At 32.2% G+C, this 21,219-nt stretch overlaps 2 protein-coding genes across 5 annotated transcripts in view; one reads left to right on the top strand and one right to left on the bottom strand.

Annotated features, from left to right (window-relative positions):
• The first annotated feature begins 254 nt into the window (after positions 1–254).
• The window catches only part of LOC127710237 (gigasin-6-like), a 68,357-nt gene continuing 47,392 nt past the window's right edge, over positions 255–21,219 (top strand). Inside the window, exons 1-5 of one of the 4 annotated variants that reach the window (XR_007986088.1) lie at positions 255–720; positions 4,234–4,404; positions 4,980–5,240; positions 7,049–7,308; positions 10,980–11,899. Coding sequence is in view for 3 of the 4 variants with exons in the window: in XM_052216002.1 (XP_052071962.1) it covers positions 401–720; positions 4,234–4,404; positions 4,980–5,240; positions 7,049–7,308; positions 10,980–11,614 (1,647 nt within the window). In the remaining variant the exon portion in view is untranslated. Of the gene's footprint in view, positions 721–4,233; positions 4,405–4,979; positions 5,241–7,048; positions 7,309–10,979; positions 12,214–21,219 lie in introns of those variants that run through there. The other 3 variants (XM_052216004.1, XM_052216002.1, XM_052216003.1) reach the window with 3 other exon arrangements.
• LOC127710240 (uncharacterized) overlaps positions 12,229–21,219 on the bottom strand; it is a 66,348-nt gene continuing 57,357 nt past the window's right edge. The window contains exon 7 of the mRNA XM_052216007.1: positions 12,229–12,357. Coding sequence (XP_052071967.1) covers positions 12,263–12,357 — 95 coding nt within the window. The 3' untranslated portion in view covers positions 12,229–12,262. The remainder of the gene's footprint in view (positions 12,358–21,219) is intronic.

Raw genomic sequence — 21,219 nt, 5'->3', positions numbered from 1 at the left:
GTCGAAAACGGTCAATTTGTCAGGAATACAAGTCGTGGAAAAAGGGCGACGGGCGTATCATGCGCTAATGGCGCAGCTCTATATTGACAAATAGTCTAATACGTTCAAAATACGTAAGTTTAATATTATAGTAGTCACAATGCCAGCATTGCAAGACATTTGGTGCCAGAAAATGTTTCCACGTCTGCGCATTTTGCAGACATCTACCTCTCTTGCTGTTAGCTTCAAAAATAGTACATTGTCCACATGTTTTAGAGTCTGATATGACAATGCGATATCATGTAAATTGTCATATATAAGTACCAATTATTATTCATAGTTATTTATAGTTACAGGAGATGCATGCATTATAAATACATGGAAGATTATCACATCCGCCTGCATTTATTCTTGCATTCTAATGAAACACTGTATATTATACTTAAATATGTTTCGAGTTTTTCTGTTATATTCGTTCGTTTTCTGTCTTAGTGGACAAGAAAATGTCCGAATCGATCAAGTATTGAAGGACACTTTGGATTGCAAGTTTAAATCTAACAAAACCGTAGGTCTGACGGTGTCTGTTGTCAGATCAGATAAAGTTCTGTTTGTTGGAGGATATGGCTTTGTGGATATAGAAAAGAAGACGCCTGTGACAGGGGATACACTTTTTCAATTATCATCAATGTCAAAAGCATTCGCAAGTGTTCTGCTTACAAAGCTAATAGAAGAGAAGACAAAGTAAGTTACTAAATAATTTAGTCAATATCAGAAGATTATTTTCATCTATAACGAATCAGTCAGTGAGCTATTGCCTTCATGTTGTCATGTGTCTGTCGTCTTTAAATGAATGTGAGAAACTATGATGTCGTGATGAGCTTGTTAATACAATATCTCTAAATATTTTCCTTAATCAGCCAAATTATGCTTATTTTCAAAAATTTATAAGACAGAAAAAGTTTTTCGTGATATTTCCATTTTACCCATTTCCATGGTCACATCTAAAATTCAAATCACCACTTAAACCGATGTTAAGATATGCACAGAATCTTATGGGTAGTCAAGGTCGTTAAACAACAGTTTCTTGTCCATTTGAAGGAAGACTTGTACAAGCCATTAATTGTTGGTTTTGATTTTCTGAAGAAAAAAACCCAATTGAAATTACAAGAAACCCAACATTTCTAATAAAATCAAGTGTTTTCCTTTATCATAAACAGACGATGTAAAAATACATACTGGAGCACATTCTGAGTATTCGTATATTTTATGCTAATTTAGTAATACCTAGAGTTATTGGGATCTAGATACATTGACTAATGTGTTGTTTGCGTTCTATGGCAAATATCTAATGCATATTTAGGCCAAAAAATGCCATGCATATCTAGGGTGGATTTTCAAATCTATATCAAAACTGCTCTGAAAATAGAGAAATAAAGAAAAAAAATGACCAAACATTTTTAAGACAATGGGCAAGTTAGTGCAGCTTCTTGTCTGAAAAGGGACAAATTAATCATGTTTATATATGTCCAGGACACGAAAATTTGCACTTAAAAAACAATTATCGAACTCTAGGTCCAAGATTAAGGCCAGAGGTATTCTTAAATGGGGAACGATACATTATCTTCAGAATGTGCACCAAGGTTCCAATTATCTATAGCCTATGTCAAAGAATAAAAAGTAATGACCCGGACAAGCAAATGTCCCAAAAAAATACATTTTAAGTCTTGACACATGAATGTCATGATGTGACACGAGAAACACTATTTTATGGTAATATCTTCATGCCAAATATGAGTCCATGTCAAATGATAAAAAAAGTTACTGCCCGGAAAGGTTGTATGTGAACAACAAGAAGAAAAAGGCGAAATGAAATCCTACAAAAAAATGTCTGCCTTTTTCGAAGGGAAAACATACCAATGAATCAACTGAATTGGTTCTGTAAAGTGGCCAGTACCGTGATGAGGTCGGGAAATGTAGACTATCACTTGTAAAAAGAGGGTTTGTTCGAGAATAAAAAACCAGAAGGTATTTCACATCCAATATTTTATGGTAATATTCTTTACAAAGCACAAAAATGTCGGCATTCACCTCAAAAGCTAACCAAACCTTTAAACAGACTTATTCGGAAAGGATATAGTTACGATACTGTTTTCAAGTCTTTAAGGATTGCATATTTTGGTATTAATATTGGTTCAATCATAGGTTCTTTGCATTGGAAATAAACACATTTATTCTAAAACCAGTTGTTGGCATGATACGGGTTATGTTCTCCTCATATATTTCATGATGGTATGATACTAAACCCCTAACGGGAGGGATTGTACTTGATTTTCATATGATGAAGACATAATCTTTCAATCAGTTTAATTGAGGTTTGGAGCTGGCATGTCAGTAACTGCTAGTAGTCCTTTGTTTATTTATGTATCATTGTCATTTTGCTTAGTTTCTTTTGTTACCTATTTTGACATCGGACTCGGACTTCTTTTAAACTGAGTTTTACTGTGCGTATTGCTATGTGTTTTTTTTTTCTACATTGGCTAGAGGTATAGGGGGAGGGTTGAGATCTCACAAAACATGTTTAACCCCGCCGCATTTTTGCGCCTGTCCCAAGTCAGGAGCCTCTGGCCTTTGTTAGTCTTGTATGTTTTTTAATATTAGTTCATTTATATGTTTTGGAGTTTAGTGTGACGTCCATTTTCACTGAACTAGTACACAATTTTATTTAGGGGCCAGCTGAGGACCACCTCCGGGTGCGGGATTTTCTCGCTGCATTGAAGACCCATTGGTGGCCTTCGGCTGTTGTCTGCTCTTTGGTCGGGTTGTTGTCTCTTTGACATATTCCCCATTTCCATTCTCAATTTTATTTGCCTTGCAAAATACTAACTACATGTATGTTAGTATACTGAAGATATCTCCGTTTATTCACCAAGCGGCCTTCAAATGTCAATCTTTATTACAATGATTGAGCAAACATCATAGAAAGTTGGCAAGCAAGTAAACCTCACCTCTGTTTTTGAAGTTATATAACAACTCTTATTTGTGTCAGCTGTACAGTAAACGATAGCACTGTTGAACCATCGTCGGGAAGTAAATTTGATTCGCGGGTACTATAGGCCGAGAATTATGTACATTTTCTGGGGTTAATAGATCTTCTTACTCATAAATCGTTTATTTTAAAATACATTTCATCATGATTTTTTTTTCGATTTGGCTGTTCACCAAGCTTTTATTATATGTTATAACCACCAATAGCTTGTCTATAAAACATGTTTAAGGAGACATTACTACGGAACTCGATCAGACAATCAGGAAACGCCAGTACTGAACCAACACATTACTTAAGTACTAGTATAAGATCATTTCAGTGGATAATAATTATTGGTTTGAGTGAATTTTGTTTTATTTGTTTTTGTTTCTGATTTGTTCTGTACATTTGAAGTCACAATTGCTAATACAAAGTAAGTATCATCATTTTTTATAAAGAGTCTGTGCCGCTTATCTTGGTCTATGTGCATCTTCAACAATGAACAATCTCCGATATTGTAGACTAGAATACGATTAATAAAAAATCTCCTTTTTTGTTAATCTTGTAAAGAGTCTAATAATGATTTTATCAAAATTTGACTTATTTGCAGATCTTGTCTTGCTGATAATTTTTGTTATTTAAAGTGTATATCTATCTTTTGCAGTTTTCAAGACAATAGACAAACACGCAAAAAATTGGTAAAAATCGTGGTTAAATAGCGATACTTCTAATAAGGAGTCGACTGATGATTTCGGTCATTTGACTTATTTGTAGATCTTGTCTTGCTGATAACTTTTACTAATTTAAGTTTCACTCTATTATAGTTTTCGAGAAAATAGACCAAACTTGCATTTTTAGTCATGTCGTTCATGTTGATTAGCAGGTGGGGTCTTCTGGCACATTTTTATAACTGAATACCCCAATGATGATTGTGTCGAAGTGTGGTTGAAATTGGTTTAGTAGTTTCAGAGGAGAAAAATTTGGTAAAAGTCAACGGATCGCTCATACTTGCCCTTTTGGCCAGGTGAGTTAAAAAACGACATATTTTGAAATGTCCTAACAAAACTAAATTTGAAAACTATTTGTGATACATCATTTTGGAAAGATCTGTTGATCAAACGGATTCAAAAAAAATTATGGTATATTCTATAGGTGATCTAGCCGTTGAAGCTAGTTAACTTGTTCTACACTGTAATTGTTTACAAATTTAATATGATTCCGTTAAACAGCTATACATTGGATACAAGACTAAAGAAAATTCTACATGGAAAGGAGATTTTCTACGACAGTTTAAGATCCAACTATGTCACTCTACGAGATTTGCTGTCCCACAAAACAGGTATCCCGAAACATAATGAGATGAGATTTGACACTGATCTTACCCGGAAAAATTTTATAGAGTAAGTATAACATTATGCTAAAGAAAAATGACAGACAACAATAGCCCACTTCTAGTATAAATTATCAAGGATTTTTATAGTAATTTATAACATTTAAGTAAGAAATAAAAGTTTTATGAAAAAAGTTTGATAAGCGGAATGAAATTACCAAATAAATCACGAATACTATCATGCCTTACATCTACGTACATTTGGTATCTATATATATAGCGGATAGTTGTCTCATTGGCAATCATCCCGCATCTTCTTAAATTTTAACCAATAAGGAAAATTAATAACATTATGGTAAAGAAAATTTGACAGACAACAATAGCCCACTTCTAGTATATTATATCATGGATTTGTATAGTAATCCTTGATTGTTTGTGAGGAGTGTAATATTTACGTAAGAAAAGATATTTTATGTAAAATGTTTGATAAGCGGAATGAAATTATCAAATAAAATCACGCATAATGTCATCTCTTCGCAACTCTTACATCTACGAATATTTGGTCTCTGGTGTATAGTTGTCCCAGATCTTCAGTTTTAAATTTGAATTAATAAGGAAATTAAAGAAACATGATATATTTTTCAGTCGACTTAAATATCTTAAACCAGAGGGTGTTTTTAGAGGTAGTTACATGTACAATAATTTGATGTATGGAATCGTCACCCGTCTTGCTGAGATAATAGGCAAAGATAAATGGGAGAACCTAGTAACCAAGCACATATTTGAACCGTTAGAAATGAATACATCAACATTTGCTTCAACAGCAGACCCAGAGAAGATTTTGCTGGCAAAAGGATACGTGGAATATTACGGTGAACTCCATCCGGTTCATTATAACTTTACAAGGCAAGTGTTACTATTTATTCATAAAATTGAGTGACATTAGCTAGACAATATGTTGTTTTACTGAAAACAGTAGTTTCATCGGCGGATACAGGATTTGAAAAAGGAAGGGAGCTTGGTGTTTATAAATCACACCTCGTTCGCTATTCCCGTGTCTGTTGTGACGTTGTGACGTTTTGGATTTCAATGAACGTAATCTATGTATTACTGGTAAATTATTAAATTAGGGATTTCGTTAAATTACTTAAAACCTTTACTAAATTCTTCCATAGATATAAAGAAGTGGTTTTGAAGTTTGGTTGTACCTGTATAAAACTTATTTCAAACGGGATAGCACATCCTCATTTTTACGGAGATGTTGTTTACCGAGCCTCGAAATTTAAACTTATCGATCCTTTAAATAAACTTATTCTAAAAGGTTACTAATTCAACACTGTGATTAAATTTTAGAATATTATTTTATATTGGTATTAATATTGATTTTGTTATCAGTAAAATCAAACTAGATATTATTTTTATATACATATGCACATTCATGGTTCTACAATCTGTCGATACCTGTATCTTGGCATTGCACAAGGTCATGTATTTCCTTGACTATTTATGACGTCTTTACACTATATCCATTGGATGTTGGATGTGTACTGATTGATATTTTAGTCTTAGATGCATGATTTTTTTATTAGTTATTATTGGCTTTTAACTAGATGTCAGTAACTGCGAGTACTCTCAGATCTGTATGTAGTGTCTTTTTGTTGTGGGGATGTATAAGTACCCGTCCACGTCTACTCTGTGTTTTTGTTAGATGTATTTCTATTTGTACGCATCTGACGAGTTAAGACTTTTTCAACTGATTTTTATAGTTTGTTCTTATGTTGTACTGTTACATCACTGTCCCAGGTTAGGAAGAGGGTTGGCGCCTTCAAACTAGTTTAACCCCGCCACATTCTATATGTGCCTGACCCAAGTTAGGAGCCTGTAATTGAGTGGTTGTTGTTTGTTGCTCTTTATCATATTTGTTTTTCGTTTATTCTTTTATAGTGTGTTCTTGTTTTGTGCTGTTGCACCACTGTCCCAGGTTAGAGGGAGGGTTTGGCGCCATCTAACTAGTTTAACCCCGCCACATTATGTTATATGCCTGTCCCAAGTCAGGAGCCTGTAATTCAGTGGTTGTCGTTTGTTGCTGTCTAACATACATGTTTTTCGTTCATTATTTTGTACATACATTAGGCCGTTAGTTTTTCTCGTTTGAATTGTTTTACATTTGTCATTTCGGGCCTTTTATAGCTGACTATGCGGTATGGGCTTTGCTCATTGTTGAAGGCCGGACGGTGACCTATAGTTGTTAATTTCTGTGTCATTTAGTCTCTTGTGGAGAGTTGTCTCATTGGCAATCATACCACATCTTCTTTTTTATATTGGTACCCTTTATCTATAATAAACTGTAAAATGCATCATCAACCATAATTGTTTCAACTTCAAAATGCGCCATTGAATTCTACTGTGATATGGTTTTAGAAACGCTGATTGCTTAAAAGTTTTAATTTGATTTATGCTGCGGAAAGTTGTTTAAAGCGGTAAAACTGAAAGAAGATAAAACGGCGTGTATATAAACCTACCAAATAATATTCAAGATTTTAGGATGTACGTACGAAGGTCATTACTGATTTAGCCCTTAGCAAGCCAAGAAGACAAACTACTATACTTAAATTCAGCATGAACATTCCTGCAGTATATACGATTTGAATGGAATAAAAACGCAGAAATGTGACCATAGATATTGACTTGTTGAAATACATAATCTGTTTCAGGCAATATAGTGAAATATGTGGATCAGTGTGCATACTTACTACTGCCAATGACATGTCTAAGTGGACACGTTTCTTTCTGAATGGAGGAAAGCTTCAAAATGACACCAGATTGATTTCAGAACAGGCCTTTAAAGATATAACTACTCCTGTAAATACCATACCATATACTTACACCCACAAATACTTCTCCACGCCGGAAATACCAGTCACGAATATTCAAAGCAACTACGCACTGGGTTGGAGAACTGGATATTATAGAGGCAAGTATTCCAAGAAATATTTCAACAGGACAGAAAAGGTCTGTTTTTTGCTCTTTGGTAGGGTTGTTGTCTCTTTGACACATTCTTCGTTTCTATTCTCTATCCTATTGACCATTGTTGTCATTCCTTGCAACTACATATAGAAATACAACCTAATTGATAACTGTGTACCTAATCTCAATATCTCTTTTAAATACTTTTATCTGTCCAATATCCGACCGACATTCCAGTGAAATATTTGGATATTTCAAAACAAAGCTATTAACAACAAAAGACCAAGTCATGTTGGACGCGTTCTTCATAATGAGACATATATTGTTGGCATTGATCATCATCTAGTAATATATACCTTGATTGATTGATTATTTATTAATATCCAGCAACAAATATTACATGCATATCCAGGAGAATAACACGTTCATGAGATATGAATATACCCTGCTTTGATAGTTGATGCGCTGCCTTATTTTGCATACCTTAAGTGTCCATATTGATACATTTAACATTTTTCATTCTATGTGGCTTTTAATGATGCAGAATAGTCGGGTTTTCATTCAGAAACTTGCTTAGATGAAATAATCTGATAGTTAGCAAAATTCAATGAACTACTAAACAGAGGTGAATTTGACACATTTCACATTTTTCATTCCTGAAATAGGGACCGCGGTGAATGAGTGGTCCAAGTAGGTAATCTATTAATAGCCAGTCAACACTGCGGTTGAAAGTTCGAACCCTGCATGTTACAGGTGCTTTTGACTCTAATCTTAATTGACTAGGCAGGGGCGTAGCTGGACTTACATAAAGTGCAATCATAACGACCGAGCGAAGCGAGGCGAAAATTTTTTTTGGACCATTTTATACAGAATATGATATCTTTTTTCTGGCATTTTCCGGTATGCCATGCTTATGAAATTCACATCACATTCACGCCCAAACTCCTATTTTGTGAATACTTGTGGACTTTATAGTGATTCGGCAAGGGAGGAGGCTATGGACCGCTCAAAGTCCCCAGCTGGTCCAGGGTATCACCCTTGTCGGGGATCCAGGGCAGCACCGTAGACGGTGGTCCAGGGAAGCGAATCCCCATGAAGCTCCGGGCATATGAGTAATTACAGTGACTGCTTTGAACATGAAAAATACCCTATCTGTTTTTTATTATACCATATTTTCATGAAACGATAGTAAAAGTCTAGTGAGTTCCGTAATTTGCTGCTTATGTTATTAACATGGTTATTTTCAAATATAAATTTTTTTTATAAAACGGGAAGATCAGGAAGAGTCGACAACCGAAGCGTTAATCAATGGACAATTGACAAACCCGTGAACAGATAAGACACAAAAGGAGAAACAAAAACATTCAACATTGAAAACTAAATACAGATGAAAAACACGGACCCAGAAAACAATGTGGCGACCTCCTGTGCTCCAAAAGGGTAAGCAGTTCCTGCTTCTTGCAAGACACCCGTAGTGTGTCTCACGAAGGTCATTCTCAAATCAAAGGAGAGGTTTCTACGACAACGGTAGAAGGTCATTTGGGACACAGATACCCCAGGTGAATCAATAGTCTTTTGAATGAACGGATAATGGGAATACGAAATCTAACGGCCACTTTTAAGTCTTGACTTATAAGTAAGGGATATAAATCTAAGATGTTTTCAAGGTGATTGTATTGAGCCTGTATAATTAAATGTTAATACTGCATGTAAGACTTAAAGTAAAGTTAATATCGAAAGTCCATATATCTATTTTTTGCCAAGGCAAATGATCGCAGAACTCTCTCGGTGTTGATATCCATTTCTTTGTGAACATGTATGAGCGCCAACGAAGATAGTCTGTCCTGTACCATGGTTGAACGGAGATAAGTTTTCGGTCGTCTTAATGCACTAAATGACCGTTCAGTAGTTGATGTAGTTACTGGCATTGTAACTAGAATTGAGATGATTGCGAATATTGAAGGATATATAGTTCCTTATTAGTCACTGATACAGACGACATCAGAGATTTGGGCTTTAAACACCGCCCGACACGATAGTCTGTAAAGACTAAAGACTATCCGTAATTCAATTTCAGAATTTTTTTTTTTGGTGAAAAAAATGTGCAAGCAAATGATTTTTTGCGTAAAGGCAGCTACGCGCCTGCTAGGAATCTAATCTTAATTGACCAGGAATACCAATTTTCCTGCCGAAGGTCGTGGTTCTGTTGGCACTCCAACTTCCTCTACCAAAAAAAACTGGACATCATGACAAAGCCACTAGTGCCGAAAGTGGCGTTTAACGCCAAGAATCTATCAATTGTTATTGAAATATGCCCATGACTGGTGCAGTTTGTGCACACATACAACTGATTTATCCTTATGCCTTATATTTTGAAGACTTTTATAGATAGACGGAAACTGTTAATAAAAAATCTGATCAGCAGTACAAGATTTACAAATCTTTCAATTTGACTGAAACCATAAAAATTTTCTGTTGATTAATTTAGATATTATTAAGGTTCCAAGTCAATCAGGCAAAGTTAATCTTAGGTGGAATTGGTTATTTTTTCAGTTCCCTTTTGGTCAAAATTTCACATATTCATACATCTTTGGACTTAATATTTTTGAATGTAGATACAGAAAAGTGTTCAGGATGCACCACAATGAGCTATTACCCTTACGTGATGATATTTAAATAATTTATAAATTACCTACATCTTCAAAAATATGAATATGATTGAAACCATCAGTTAACAGTTAATAGGGATCCCTTCCCTAAAACGATGGTTTTGATACATTTCAGTTAGATTGCATTCTCAATGACATATACCGTTTATCTTAACATAAAGTATCGAATATGTTGAATATGGAAAAGTGACACCTACCATTACTAGTATATGCCTCACAAAATTCAACACAGCCCTGCCTTCTTCTGTTCAACTTGGATACAAATAAAAGTTTTGCCCTAACGATTATGAATAAAACAAATTGTGGGGTAGAAGTCAATACAACAGAAAGTTGAGAACATTAATGAACCAGAAAAGACATCTAGTGGTCAACAATGCACAGGTGCCTATACGGTATGTCGAGTCTACATCATTTCAAGTGTAGATAAAATTTGACTAAATGTTTGGTATGAACGATCTACCATAAGTTTAAAATCATTTACAGGACAAAAAAAACTGCCCAATACAGAGATAAGACCAAATACAGTCATTGATGAGGCTCTCAGCTTGGGTCAGGTGTAGTTGACAGTTCTTCCAAGAATTCCCCATAAAATTGCACGCACAAACAAAAAATAAGAAAATAAAACTTTGTAAATTCCATGTGTCTGAAGCACTAAGGAATGCCAAAACCCTACCATTTGAGATCCAATGATGCATAAATAACTACACTAAGGCCTCTCATTAATGACTTTTTAAAGATTTTACTTAGTACATAATACTGTGTAAAATACACTAGTAGAAATTGCTTCCATTTGGTTCAGCAGTTTGTTATACATTTATTTTACTTACAAGATGCAATGACTTAGTGATGACAAAAGCTCACATAAATGTACGATTTAAAGAGATAAAATAAACAGAAATCCAATAGAAATTTGTATTTGCTTGGTAGTATCAGCTAATTTCACAAAACACAACGTGTAGCCATTTGAAACATTTCACTCCAAAGTTATTCTCAATTTTTCTTATTTTAGGGTACAGAATGGTTGTTCATACTGGCTCAACATGGGGATATAGAGCAATGATATCCTGGTACCCTGAAGCTGATATTGGCATTTTTGTAGCATTTACTGGAAATGATCCAAATTACTTTTACAGACTAACATTACATAATTATATATTTGATGTGTACACTGGTCATATCCCATATCTAAATACATCAACCATATGTACTTATCCTGAACCATGGTTAAAATCTGACATACCAAAAGTAAAACCTAACTACCGAAAAGACAGAAATACAACAAGAAAACAAAAAGAATACATTGGGATGTATAAACATAAAGCCTATGGTAAAATTAAGATTGGTAAACACACAGAGAAGAACAAACTGAACTTGATATATGGTTATTTGACCTTTGAGCTCTATCCTTCAGAAACTAAGGATGAGTTTTATGGTGATACTACAGGAATATCTGCAAAATTGTTTGATGTTTACAAATTCAAATTTGAATTCCATAATGATCAGGTGACCTTAAAAGCCTCCAGCTTTCAGGAACGGCCTACCTTTGTAAAAAAGGTACAACTGAACAACAAAGCTTATCCTATGTATACAACTTCTATGAGTCTTCCTGTTGTGATCTTATGTATCTGTTTGACTTTGTTTTGAATCAGACATCTGCTTTTTTTTTAATGAAACCTTAGAAGTGATCAGCTGATGAAGACATACTAATATATAGATAATAGCTTGAAGTGGGGTATCAATTAAACTTTTAGTGAGTTAATTTTGTTTATTTCATATTAAAACTTTAGTTTTATTGCCTTTTGACTTGTATTTAAATGTATTTTGATTTTTTTGGGTACTGATTATAGCATCAAATAAGGGTTGTAATCTACGAAAAAATATCATAGAGTTTTCTTGATTGAATACACCTATGTATGATGGTATCGAAAGGTTGTGAATACATATATGTTACAACATCTGGTTTAGAGTAATGTCATTAAAATATACAATCAGACATTGAAAAATAATTGAATTTGTAATCAAGCATGTTGTCCTCTCATGAACATCATAAAGAAATGTTCACCATAAAAAGATTCAGTAAGATTTCAAACAAAGAATGGATACGTACATGTGTAATAATGACCTACATGTCATGGTTTCTTTATATCATTCCACTGTTAGGAGGAGTTTTTCCCAAAAAGGATTGTTATTGTTAAAACATACAATGTAATCAAAAAATATTTTAATAAAAACATAAATATCAATCTGTGTGTGTTAACTTATAAAAAAAATTGATTTTCAGGCATTGCATCATTAGCCTACAGCTTGGTGAGAATATACATTAGTCATACTGTTTCTCATCTGACACAAGGATTGGAATGTGGTCTGTAATGATGCTAACGTACTACCTTATTCTGTTTGGATGTTATTCTGAAAAATGAAATGTCATTTATTAGTAAAAAAAAATCGTTCGCATAGTGGTTTATTATTTTGATTGTTGAATCAGTATTCTGAAACTCATTTGCTTTGTAAAGGACATTCTTGCTATTAACAAGACGACGAACAGCAAGTAAAGCATGAATACCCTGATGCATGTTTATTTTCTGATATCTGATTTGTTTTCAAGCATTTTATGATATTTTTGTATCAAAAACATTTTAAAAAGGATATCAGTTGCATCTGCTTTAAATCTTTTGTTGTGTGCCATAACTTATTGAACTTGAAAGACAATAATTATGGAAAAAAATAAGCAAAATTTTCTTCATGTTATAAAAATCTATATTTCTATAACTAAACAATGAAAATCATTTAAGTTGAAACAGATATAAAATGAAATAATTGAAATTAACTTTGCTGTATGACTCAGTTATATATATTGTTTCTTAAAATTATTATAATAGTGTAAGTTTTAAACTGTTCTATTTTTAAAACTTTTTTGGGAAAAATGCTGAAAAAAAATCTATAAGTGTATCTCTGTATAAGATTTTGGTATAAAAAGTTTATGTTACAATTTTTTCAATATAACAATGATTTATTGTGATTTGACTGTACGTGTTGCTCTCCACTTATTGGAATTAATTCAAAATTTTGACCAAATTGCGATTTGTTCGATCAAACCAAACTGTTCAACTGGTCAGAAATTTGAACAAACTGCTTTAGAAAACCACAGTCAAGTCGTGAAAGTGCAAGGTGATAAAATAAAGCAAACTTACAATCCTAAATGACTTTAATACCATTCATTGTTTATTATGAAATCGTTTACAAGAATTTCTATACATTCTTTTATTGTAACTGTCATTCTAAAGGTGAAAGGTAGTAATTTTTGAACTGCTAAAAAATGTCCAAATTTAAGTTTTAGAATTTTTTCTTCTAAAATGGTGTTTTTCTATGCATGCTTCAAAGCTTTCTTTAATTTAATCTCTAAAATACTTCGTGAAATGTACTTGAAACTTAAATATGTTCTGTTTAAGTTTTAAAGGGAGATACGATCAATATTTCAAATGATCAATGATTTTAGATTATCTCCCATGGAAACTTATTAACAATGTATTGTAATTTCACATATATTTTACTAAATATAACATGGTTTAATTCAAACTGATGTCTTATTCTTATGAATTTAGAAGATATTTTAAAAATAAACTTGTATGAAAGATTAGTTTGGACATTTTTATAACAATTTGAAAATTACTACCTTTCACATTTGGAATGACAATTAAATAAAAGAATGCATAGAAATTCTTAAAATTTTTTCATAATATCAATAAAGTGGAAGTAAAATCTAATATGATTGTAGGTATGCTTTATTTTATCACCTTGCACTCTCACGACTTGTATTTGTTTGCTCTTATTAATTTTTTTATATGATTGAAAACAATTTTGTTTGACTAGTTTGTAGTTTACAATTTGCTTATGACTGTTCCTGAATTAAAAACGTGGGGGCATTTAAAAAAACGTGACCATCCATAACATAAAAATATTCATTCGACTTGTAATTTGGGCGTGAGGTCTGTGATGTCGGATATTATGCATATGCAATAGAAGTGGTGAAATGTTAATACAGGATCAGAGATAAAATAACGAATGTCTTTTATAGAGACTGAGTGATGATAGATGCAGTCAGAGATAAGATAATTATTTTCTATTTATAGTAATTAAGGCTCTACATTTTAATCAAAATATAAATGAGGAAACAAAAGCAATAATAAAAGACAACTTGATGACATCAGACAATTAGACAATAGTTTTTTCGTATGAATTGTTTTACATTTGTCATTTCGCGTCTTTTTATAACTTATAATAGGGTAGGAGTTTTGGTCAGTTTTGAAAGACTTACTGTGACATGTAGCTATTAACTTCAGTTCTACGTCATTTAATCTCTGGTGGAGATTTGTCACGGCTCATTAGCAATCATACCACATCATCCTTTTTCTTATATAAAGAAACCATACTTAATATTATCAAATAATACAATGTAACCTTGGAAATTACGACGAAATTTTAAAGGCACCATTTAGGTGTGTTAAATGCAAAAATTATATGTCATATCGAAACAGTTAATAAATGAATATGCGTTGGAGTCCTTAAAATTATTCTATTGACATGAAATGAACGACAGACACACTGAGTGATATTCTTTGTGGAAAGTGACACTTCCCCCCAAACACACACAAAAAATCAGACTAAAAGTTGAAGTAGCAGGTGCACAACTTCATGTCCCACCTAAAGAAGAATCAGTGCAAGTTTCTTGGAATTCCGTAAATTTGTTTTCCAGGAGTCGATGCAATCTATTCATAAGCGAATTTAGTAGATCTAGTTGACAGACGCCTAAAGCTTTTTTGGCAAAAAATTATAACGATATCTTTACAAATTAGGCGATACAAAAACGTTTGTATTCATAAGCAAAAAATAGCACAACTTAGTAACAAATTACTTTTCTTAAAATCAATATCCGTATTCAAAGGAAATGCAATTGCAAAAACAGGATTTTTTAAATTGCTTACTGGACATGAGCTATACTGAATTTTTTTTATAATTTATTATTTTTCTTCATGAATTTACAGGTATCAACATATATTTATCTTGTGGTACAATAATCAAGCAAGTGAAATAAATAAGCATGATAAGCATTCTATGGACTAACACTATGAAATCTATGAATGAAGTATAGTAATAACATTTTCATTAATATAGTAATAATAGTAATAGTAGAGCAAGCATATGGTATAACTACCAGTATACAAGTTCTTTCAAATACTCATATATATACACATATGTATATACATTAACCTAATTTAAATTTAATTAATGATCTTAGCCCAGGGGTTCCAGTACAAGTTGTGTTCTTCCATACTTAAATATTTTGAAGAAATATGTTTCTCTAAAATCAAGTTTTCTTTTATGTAATTTTGAAGACCTTTAATATGAGGTTTTATGTCTTGCATCTTACATCTGTAAATGAAATACTTTGTCAGTAAGATAACTTTATTTTTAATAAAATTCAATTTATAATTTTCATAGAGGCCAAAAATGACAATATTCAAATTTAGTGGAATTTCTATATGAACTATATCGAAAATCCAAGAATTTAGATTGTGCCAAATGTCGGCTACAATATGACAACCCCAAAGTAGATGTTCTATAGTTTCAAGCTCTTCCTTGCAAAATGTACACAAATTACAGTTAACAAGTTTCATTTTAAAGAGTAGAGCATTAGTCCCTAAGATATAATGAATAATTCTATATTGAAACCAACATAACCTAGTATTTTTTGAAACCTTGGTAACACACAAGTGTATTTTTTTCCAATTTTCTATAACTTTATTAAGAATACCTTCCCATTTTTTTTCTGCTACAAAATCTATAGGTAAAGTTCCTTGATTTAAAATAGTATACATGTCCTTTGAGCCCTTTTCGGACTTAAAGAAAATATTAATGTTGAAAGGTATAATAGCCTGATGTTTTTTCTCTCTTTCGGTGTTGATTCCAATGGCTTGTAGCCATTTTTTTAGTGCTAATATAAGCCCATAAAACTGTAGAAACATGGGTTTGAAATTATACATAATTTCAAAATTTTCATATGTTAATATATTTCCATGTTCATCTAACAGGTCATTTACAGTCCATACCCCATGATGTGACCAATTTTTATAGTAAACGCTGACGTTATCAATTTTAATATGTTCGTTATGCCATATAGATGTCGAAATGACTTCCTCAAAATGAAATGGATGTCTGAGTTTTGACATAATTTTCCAGGCATGAAAAACTTCATCCCAAAATTTGTTTTTTGATTTTTTAATAATTCCAAAATAAGCCAACTCTGTAAAATTTATATTTTGGGTGGAGGTAAATAATTGGATCCATTTGGATTTTGACTTAAATAATCTTCTAACCCAAGTAAGTTTTAACCCTTGTATAAAATGTCTCAAATTAATCATTTTTAGGCCCCCTCTAAAGTATTCTTGGCATAGAAGATCCCGCTTTATCTTGTCAGGCTTATCATCCCAGATGAATGAATAAATTTTACTATTAAGTTGACGTATCATATTATCATCTGGACCTGGGATGGACAGGAACAGATGATTTAATTTTGATATAATTAGTGACTTTATAATTGTTATTTTACCAAACGGGGTAAGTGACTGTTTTGACCATTTTTGTAATATTTTTTCTATTTCTTGTATTCGAGGAGCATAGTTTAGATTTAACATTCTATCTAAATCAACACAGAAAGTGATACCTAATAATTTGAAGGTACTGAAACCCCATTTCAGTCCCCACTTTACACATATTTTGTCTTGACTATGTCTTTTACTACCTATCCATATAACGTTTGTTTTGTCTAAATTAATTTTCAGTCCTGATATCTCAGCATAGAATTGTAATATACGGAGAGATGCATCCAGTGAGGAAGGCGACCCATCTAAAATAAGTGATGTGTCGTCTGCATATTGAGACAAGATATACTCTGAATCATCTATCGTAATACCCTTTATCTCATCACTACTTCTTACTAAAATGCCTAATATTTCAGCACATAGCAAGAAAAGGTAAGGAGACAAAGGATCCCCCTGTCTACAGCCTCTCTCCACACGGAAAAAGTCTGACAGACAGCAGTTCTGGGTGACAGTAGATGTAATATCATTATAAAATGTTTTTATCCAGTTCATAATAGAGTCTCCAAAATTAAAATACTTCAGTGTTTCAAAGAGAAAGGCCCATGATATAGAGTCAAAGGCCTTCTCAAAATCAATGAGTAATAATATACCAGGGATATCATTTTCTTCTGTAAAGTGTAAAATATCATATATAAGTCTACAGTTCTCCCCAATAAATCTACCCGGGATAAAGCCTGTTTGATCAGAGTCAATAATTCTGTTTAGAACTGACTTTATCCTCTCAGCTTTACAACTAGAAGCTAGTTTGTATGTTGAATTCAAAAGTGTAATTGGACGCCAATTTTTTAAGAACTGTTTTGACTTGCCTTCTTTTGGAATACATGTGATAACTCCCTGCCTCTGTGTGACAGACATTTCCCCTATCTGATATGAATAATTTATTGACCTCAAGACAAACTTTCCAATGTCTATCCAAAATACTTTAAAAAATTCTGCAGTAAAACCATCTGACCCAGGACTTTTATTATTTTTCATCCTTTTCAAAGCTTGTGTTAATTCAGTAAAAGAAATGTTACCTTCTGATGATTCTTTTTCGATATCATTTAATTTAGATGTCAAAGATGGTAATTCCCTTGATAAGTTTACTTTTTTAAGACATTCTTGTCTTTTGTAAAGTTTCTCATAAAATATTTTTGATTGTTTTAAGATTTCTTTTTGATTTTCTACTACAGTATTTTCATCAGTAACTAGTTTTTTAATAGTTTTATTGACAAAGTTTTGTGTTTCTAAATTACAAAAAAAATTAGTGGGCCTCTCTCCTTCTTCAATCCATTGGGTTCTTGACCTAACATATTGACCTTTAACCTTGTTCTGTCTCAAAATTCTAAGTTGACATTTTTTGGCTTCTATTTCATCAAGAGTGTCCTCTGTACTTACCTTATTTTCTAAATTTTGTATCTCCTCAGTCAGTTGGATTTCCTGTTTTGTCCTTTCTCTTTTTATAAATGTTGAATAAGAAATAGTCTCACCTCTAATCTCAAGGAGAAGGGTCTCCAAAAATAATTGGTCATTAATTGAAAATTCAATATCCAAAGTATCAATACCATGTAAAGCATCCACTCTATGCACTGGCATTACATATTGCTCAACTGTGTTAGTAATTTGTTGTTTTATTAGTTTTACATATTCAGGATCTTGAAGGAGAGAGTTATTAAACTTCCAGAGGCCTCTGCCTTTTATAAAGTCATTTATTTTTAAAGTCAAAATCACTGGTGAATGATCTGACCTGTAGCTATTACCAATGTTTACTTCACAAATGTCATCTATAAGGCTTTCAGAAATCAAAAAGAAATCTAATCTAGATTGTTTAAAAGGGTTTTTCCTTCTCCATGTAAATCGTTTAAGATCAGGATATATTTCTCTAAATGGGTCGATGAAATTCTTATATTCTTTAATTTCCAAAATTTTCTCTCTAGATCTTGGATTGTTTATATTTATATAGTGATGGGTATCAAGGTTGAAATTTTGAACAAGATTAAAGTCCCCACAAATAATACAAAGCTGATTTCCGAAGAAATCTATTATTTCTGTTAATTTGTCATAGAAGCAGGGAGTATCAATATTTGGCCCATAAACATTTATCAGAGTAAATCTCTTGTCTTCAATATTAAGATCCAGTCCCATCAGATTGCCATCTCCATCTTTTTTAACTTTATGTATTTTATAGTCAAAATCATTTTTAAACAGAATAGCAACTCCTCGTTTATTTGAAGCAAATGAATTAAAAACACAATGGCCTTTCCATTGGTTTTTTATCAAAACTTCATCTTGTTCTACAAAGTGTGTATCCTGGAGACAATATATATTTAAATCTTTTGAATAAAGATAATCAAAAATATCTCCCCGTTTTTCCCTCATGTGAAGTCCTTGACAATTATAGGACATTATTTTAATGTTTTTTCCTTCCATCATGATAATTGTTCTTCAACTGTAAAGTATGATATTTGTAAAAACAAAGGAAAAAATAGTTCATGCGAGACATCAGGACTGATTTCATAATATTTCACTTCCTTAAAAAATATTTCATATATATGCCAAATACCAGAAATCCATGTTTTGTAATAAATATATACATAAAATAAACAAACAAAAAAGAAGATGAAACACATATAAAACATATAATATGAAACTAAGATATTTCTCATCTTAATGCAGATTTACATATGTGTTCTAGGGGAGATAACTCAATTTGTTTTTAGATCAAATTTAGGCCAGACTAAGTTTTGTACTGATCTGCATAATAATATGTACTACATCTCAATATTTAAACACCATTTCTTACAAACTTATAATTAATGAATTAGGTTTATTCATAAAATATTGAAAATAATTATTTAGACAAAAGAGAAGAGATCACACAAGAAGCACCTTACCACAAAATGTCCATTGTTTTGTGCTTCCTTATCTGATCTGGTCAAGTTTGTCTTATGTTTATATCACATCACTACAATATGTGAGGTGTCACTTTGCATCTTAAGATTTAAATAAGCATACACAATTTGTTTATTTACTATAATTGAGATCAAAAACTAAATATTAATTTTTTAAAGCTCACCTTAAGATATTAATTTCTATCCCTTTATGAGTATTGAAGGTACAAAATGTACATGTTTTATTTCAATCTAAATGTTTATTTTGAAGAAATGTAGAGTCTTAAAGGAATAAAAAAGCAACCCGCCCATCCTCCAGTTGTGTATATATACACCTCTTAAGGTGATCTTATAAATTCACATACATTGTGCTATCTATGAAATAGACTAAAGCATGCATTTTCTCTAGAAATATAAACAGCTGAAAACAAAATGCAGAACGAAAAAAGCAAAAAAATCACATTATAACATATAATATCTATATGTAAGCTAAAGCATGCATGCACTTACTCAACATATAAAGAACGCATAACTAAAAAAGCAAAAATAAAGGCATGTAATGCTATATATCAAATCAAGCTAGTCGAACAAAATAGAGCAAAAATAGAGAAGCAGAATAAAATGTAAGCCAAATGAAAAAGCAACGATTCTTTTTTTTTTCTATACTTACTACATGTACTATCAATCTAGAAGCCTGTAAATAGAAATCTAACAATACAAAATTCTTGTTTCAATGTAATATACATTTATTATGTTTTGTAAAATTTATTATTAAATTTATATCTTCTATAATCATGGTTAATTTATATACTCAATAGTATTATATATGACATTTTGTATAATAAACCGGTTTTTATCTTAGAATAGTATATACAAGTATATGAAACTGCAGTTATTCCCATGGAGACCATTCTTCTGAACTATTTTTACGAGTCTCTAATGTCATGTGGGCCCCCTTTGCTCGAATTCTTGTTTGTAACTTGTCCCTTTTTCTTATTTTGTATGCATTATGCGAAAGTAGATATCTCTCCTCCTTCATTGAAATTGGCAGATCATCAAGTATGCGTATTTTTTTCCCTTTTAAGTTGTGCGCGTTGGACATGATAAGTTGCTTATCCCCAAAATGCAGGAAACGAACTATGATAGGCTTTGGACCTTTCCCATGTGTTGGAACTCTATGCGCATTTGCGATGGGTATAGAATTTGCTTTTCTGTTGTCAATATGCATGTCTTCACTGAAGAGTTTTCTTGTTATTGCATACACATTCTCATCTTTTTTACTGTCATCTATTCCGTATATTAGTATGTTATACTTCCTATCATGTTTTTCTTGTAGAATGGCTTTCTCTTTAAGGTCATCAATTTGCTCTTGTAACTCTATTTTTTGTTTTTCAAGTTTATCATTCTCTATGAATTGAATCTGTGCATCCATACCTTGAACACCTCTTTCGAGCTCTATGAATTCATTACGAAGAGTGTTAAGCTCTTTGTGTGAGGTTTCATACTTAACATTAAGCACATTTACATCAGCCTTTACCTCGTTTATCATACTTGTCAAGTTGCGTTCAACTTTATTCAGCTGTGTAGAAAAACCAGTAACTTTCTTATCTATTCCCATAATAAGGGTTTTCAAATCATCAAATTGTTCTTGTGATGCCATGTTGGATTAAAAACAATCCAATTTTAAAGTTTTATCTGACTACTGGTACTGCACTACATG

Source organism: Mytilus californianus, unplaced genomic scaffold (genome assembly GCF_021869535.1).
Source record: "Mytilus californianus isolate M0D057914Y unplaced genomic scaffold, xbMytCali1.0.p SCAF_7, whole genome shotgun sequence".
Classification (NCBI taxonomy): domain Eukaryota; kingdom Metazoa; phylum Mollusca; class Bivalvia; order Mytilida; family Mytilidae; genus Mytilus; species Mytilus californianus.
The sequence above is the reverse complement of the archived record's forward strand: the minus strand, read 5'-3'. Positions and strand labels throughout refer to the sequence as shown.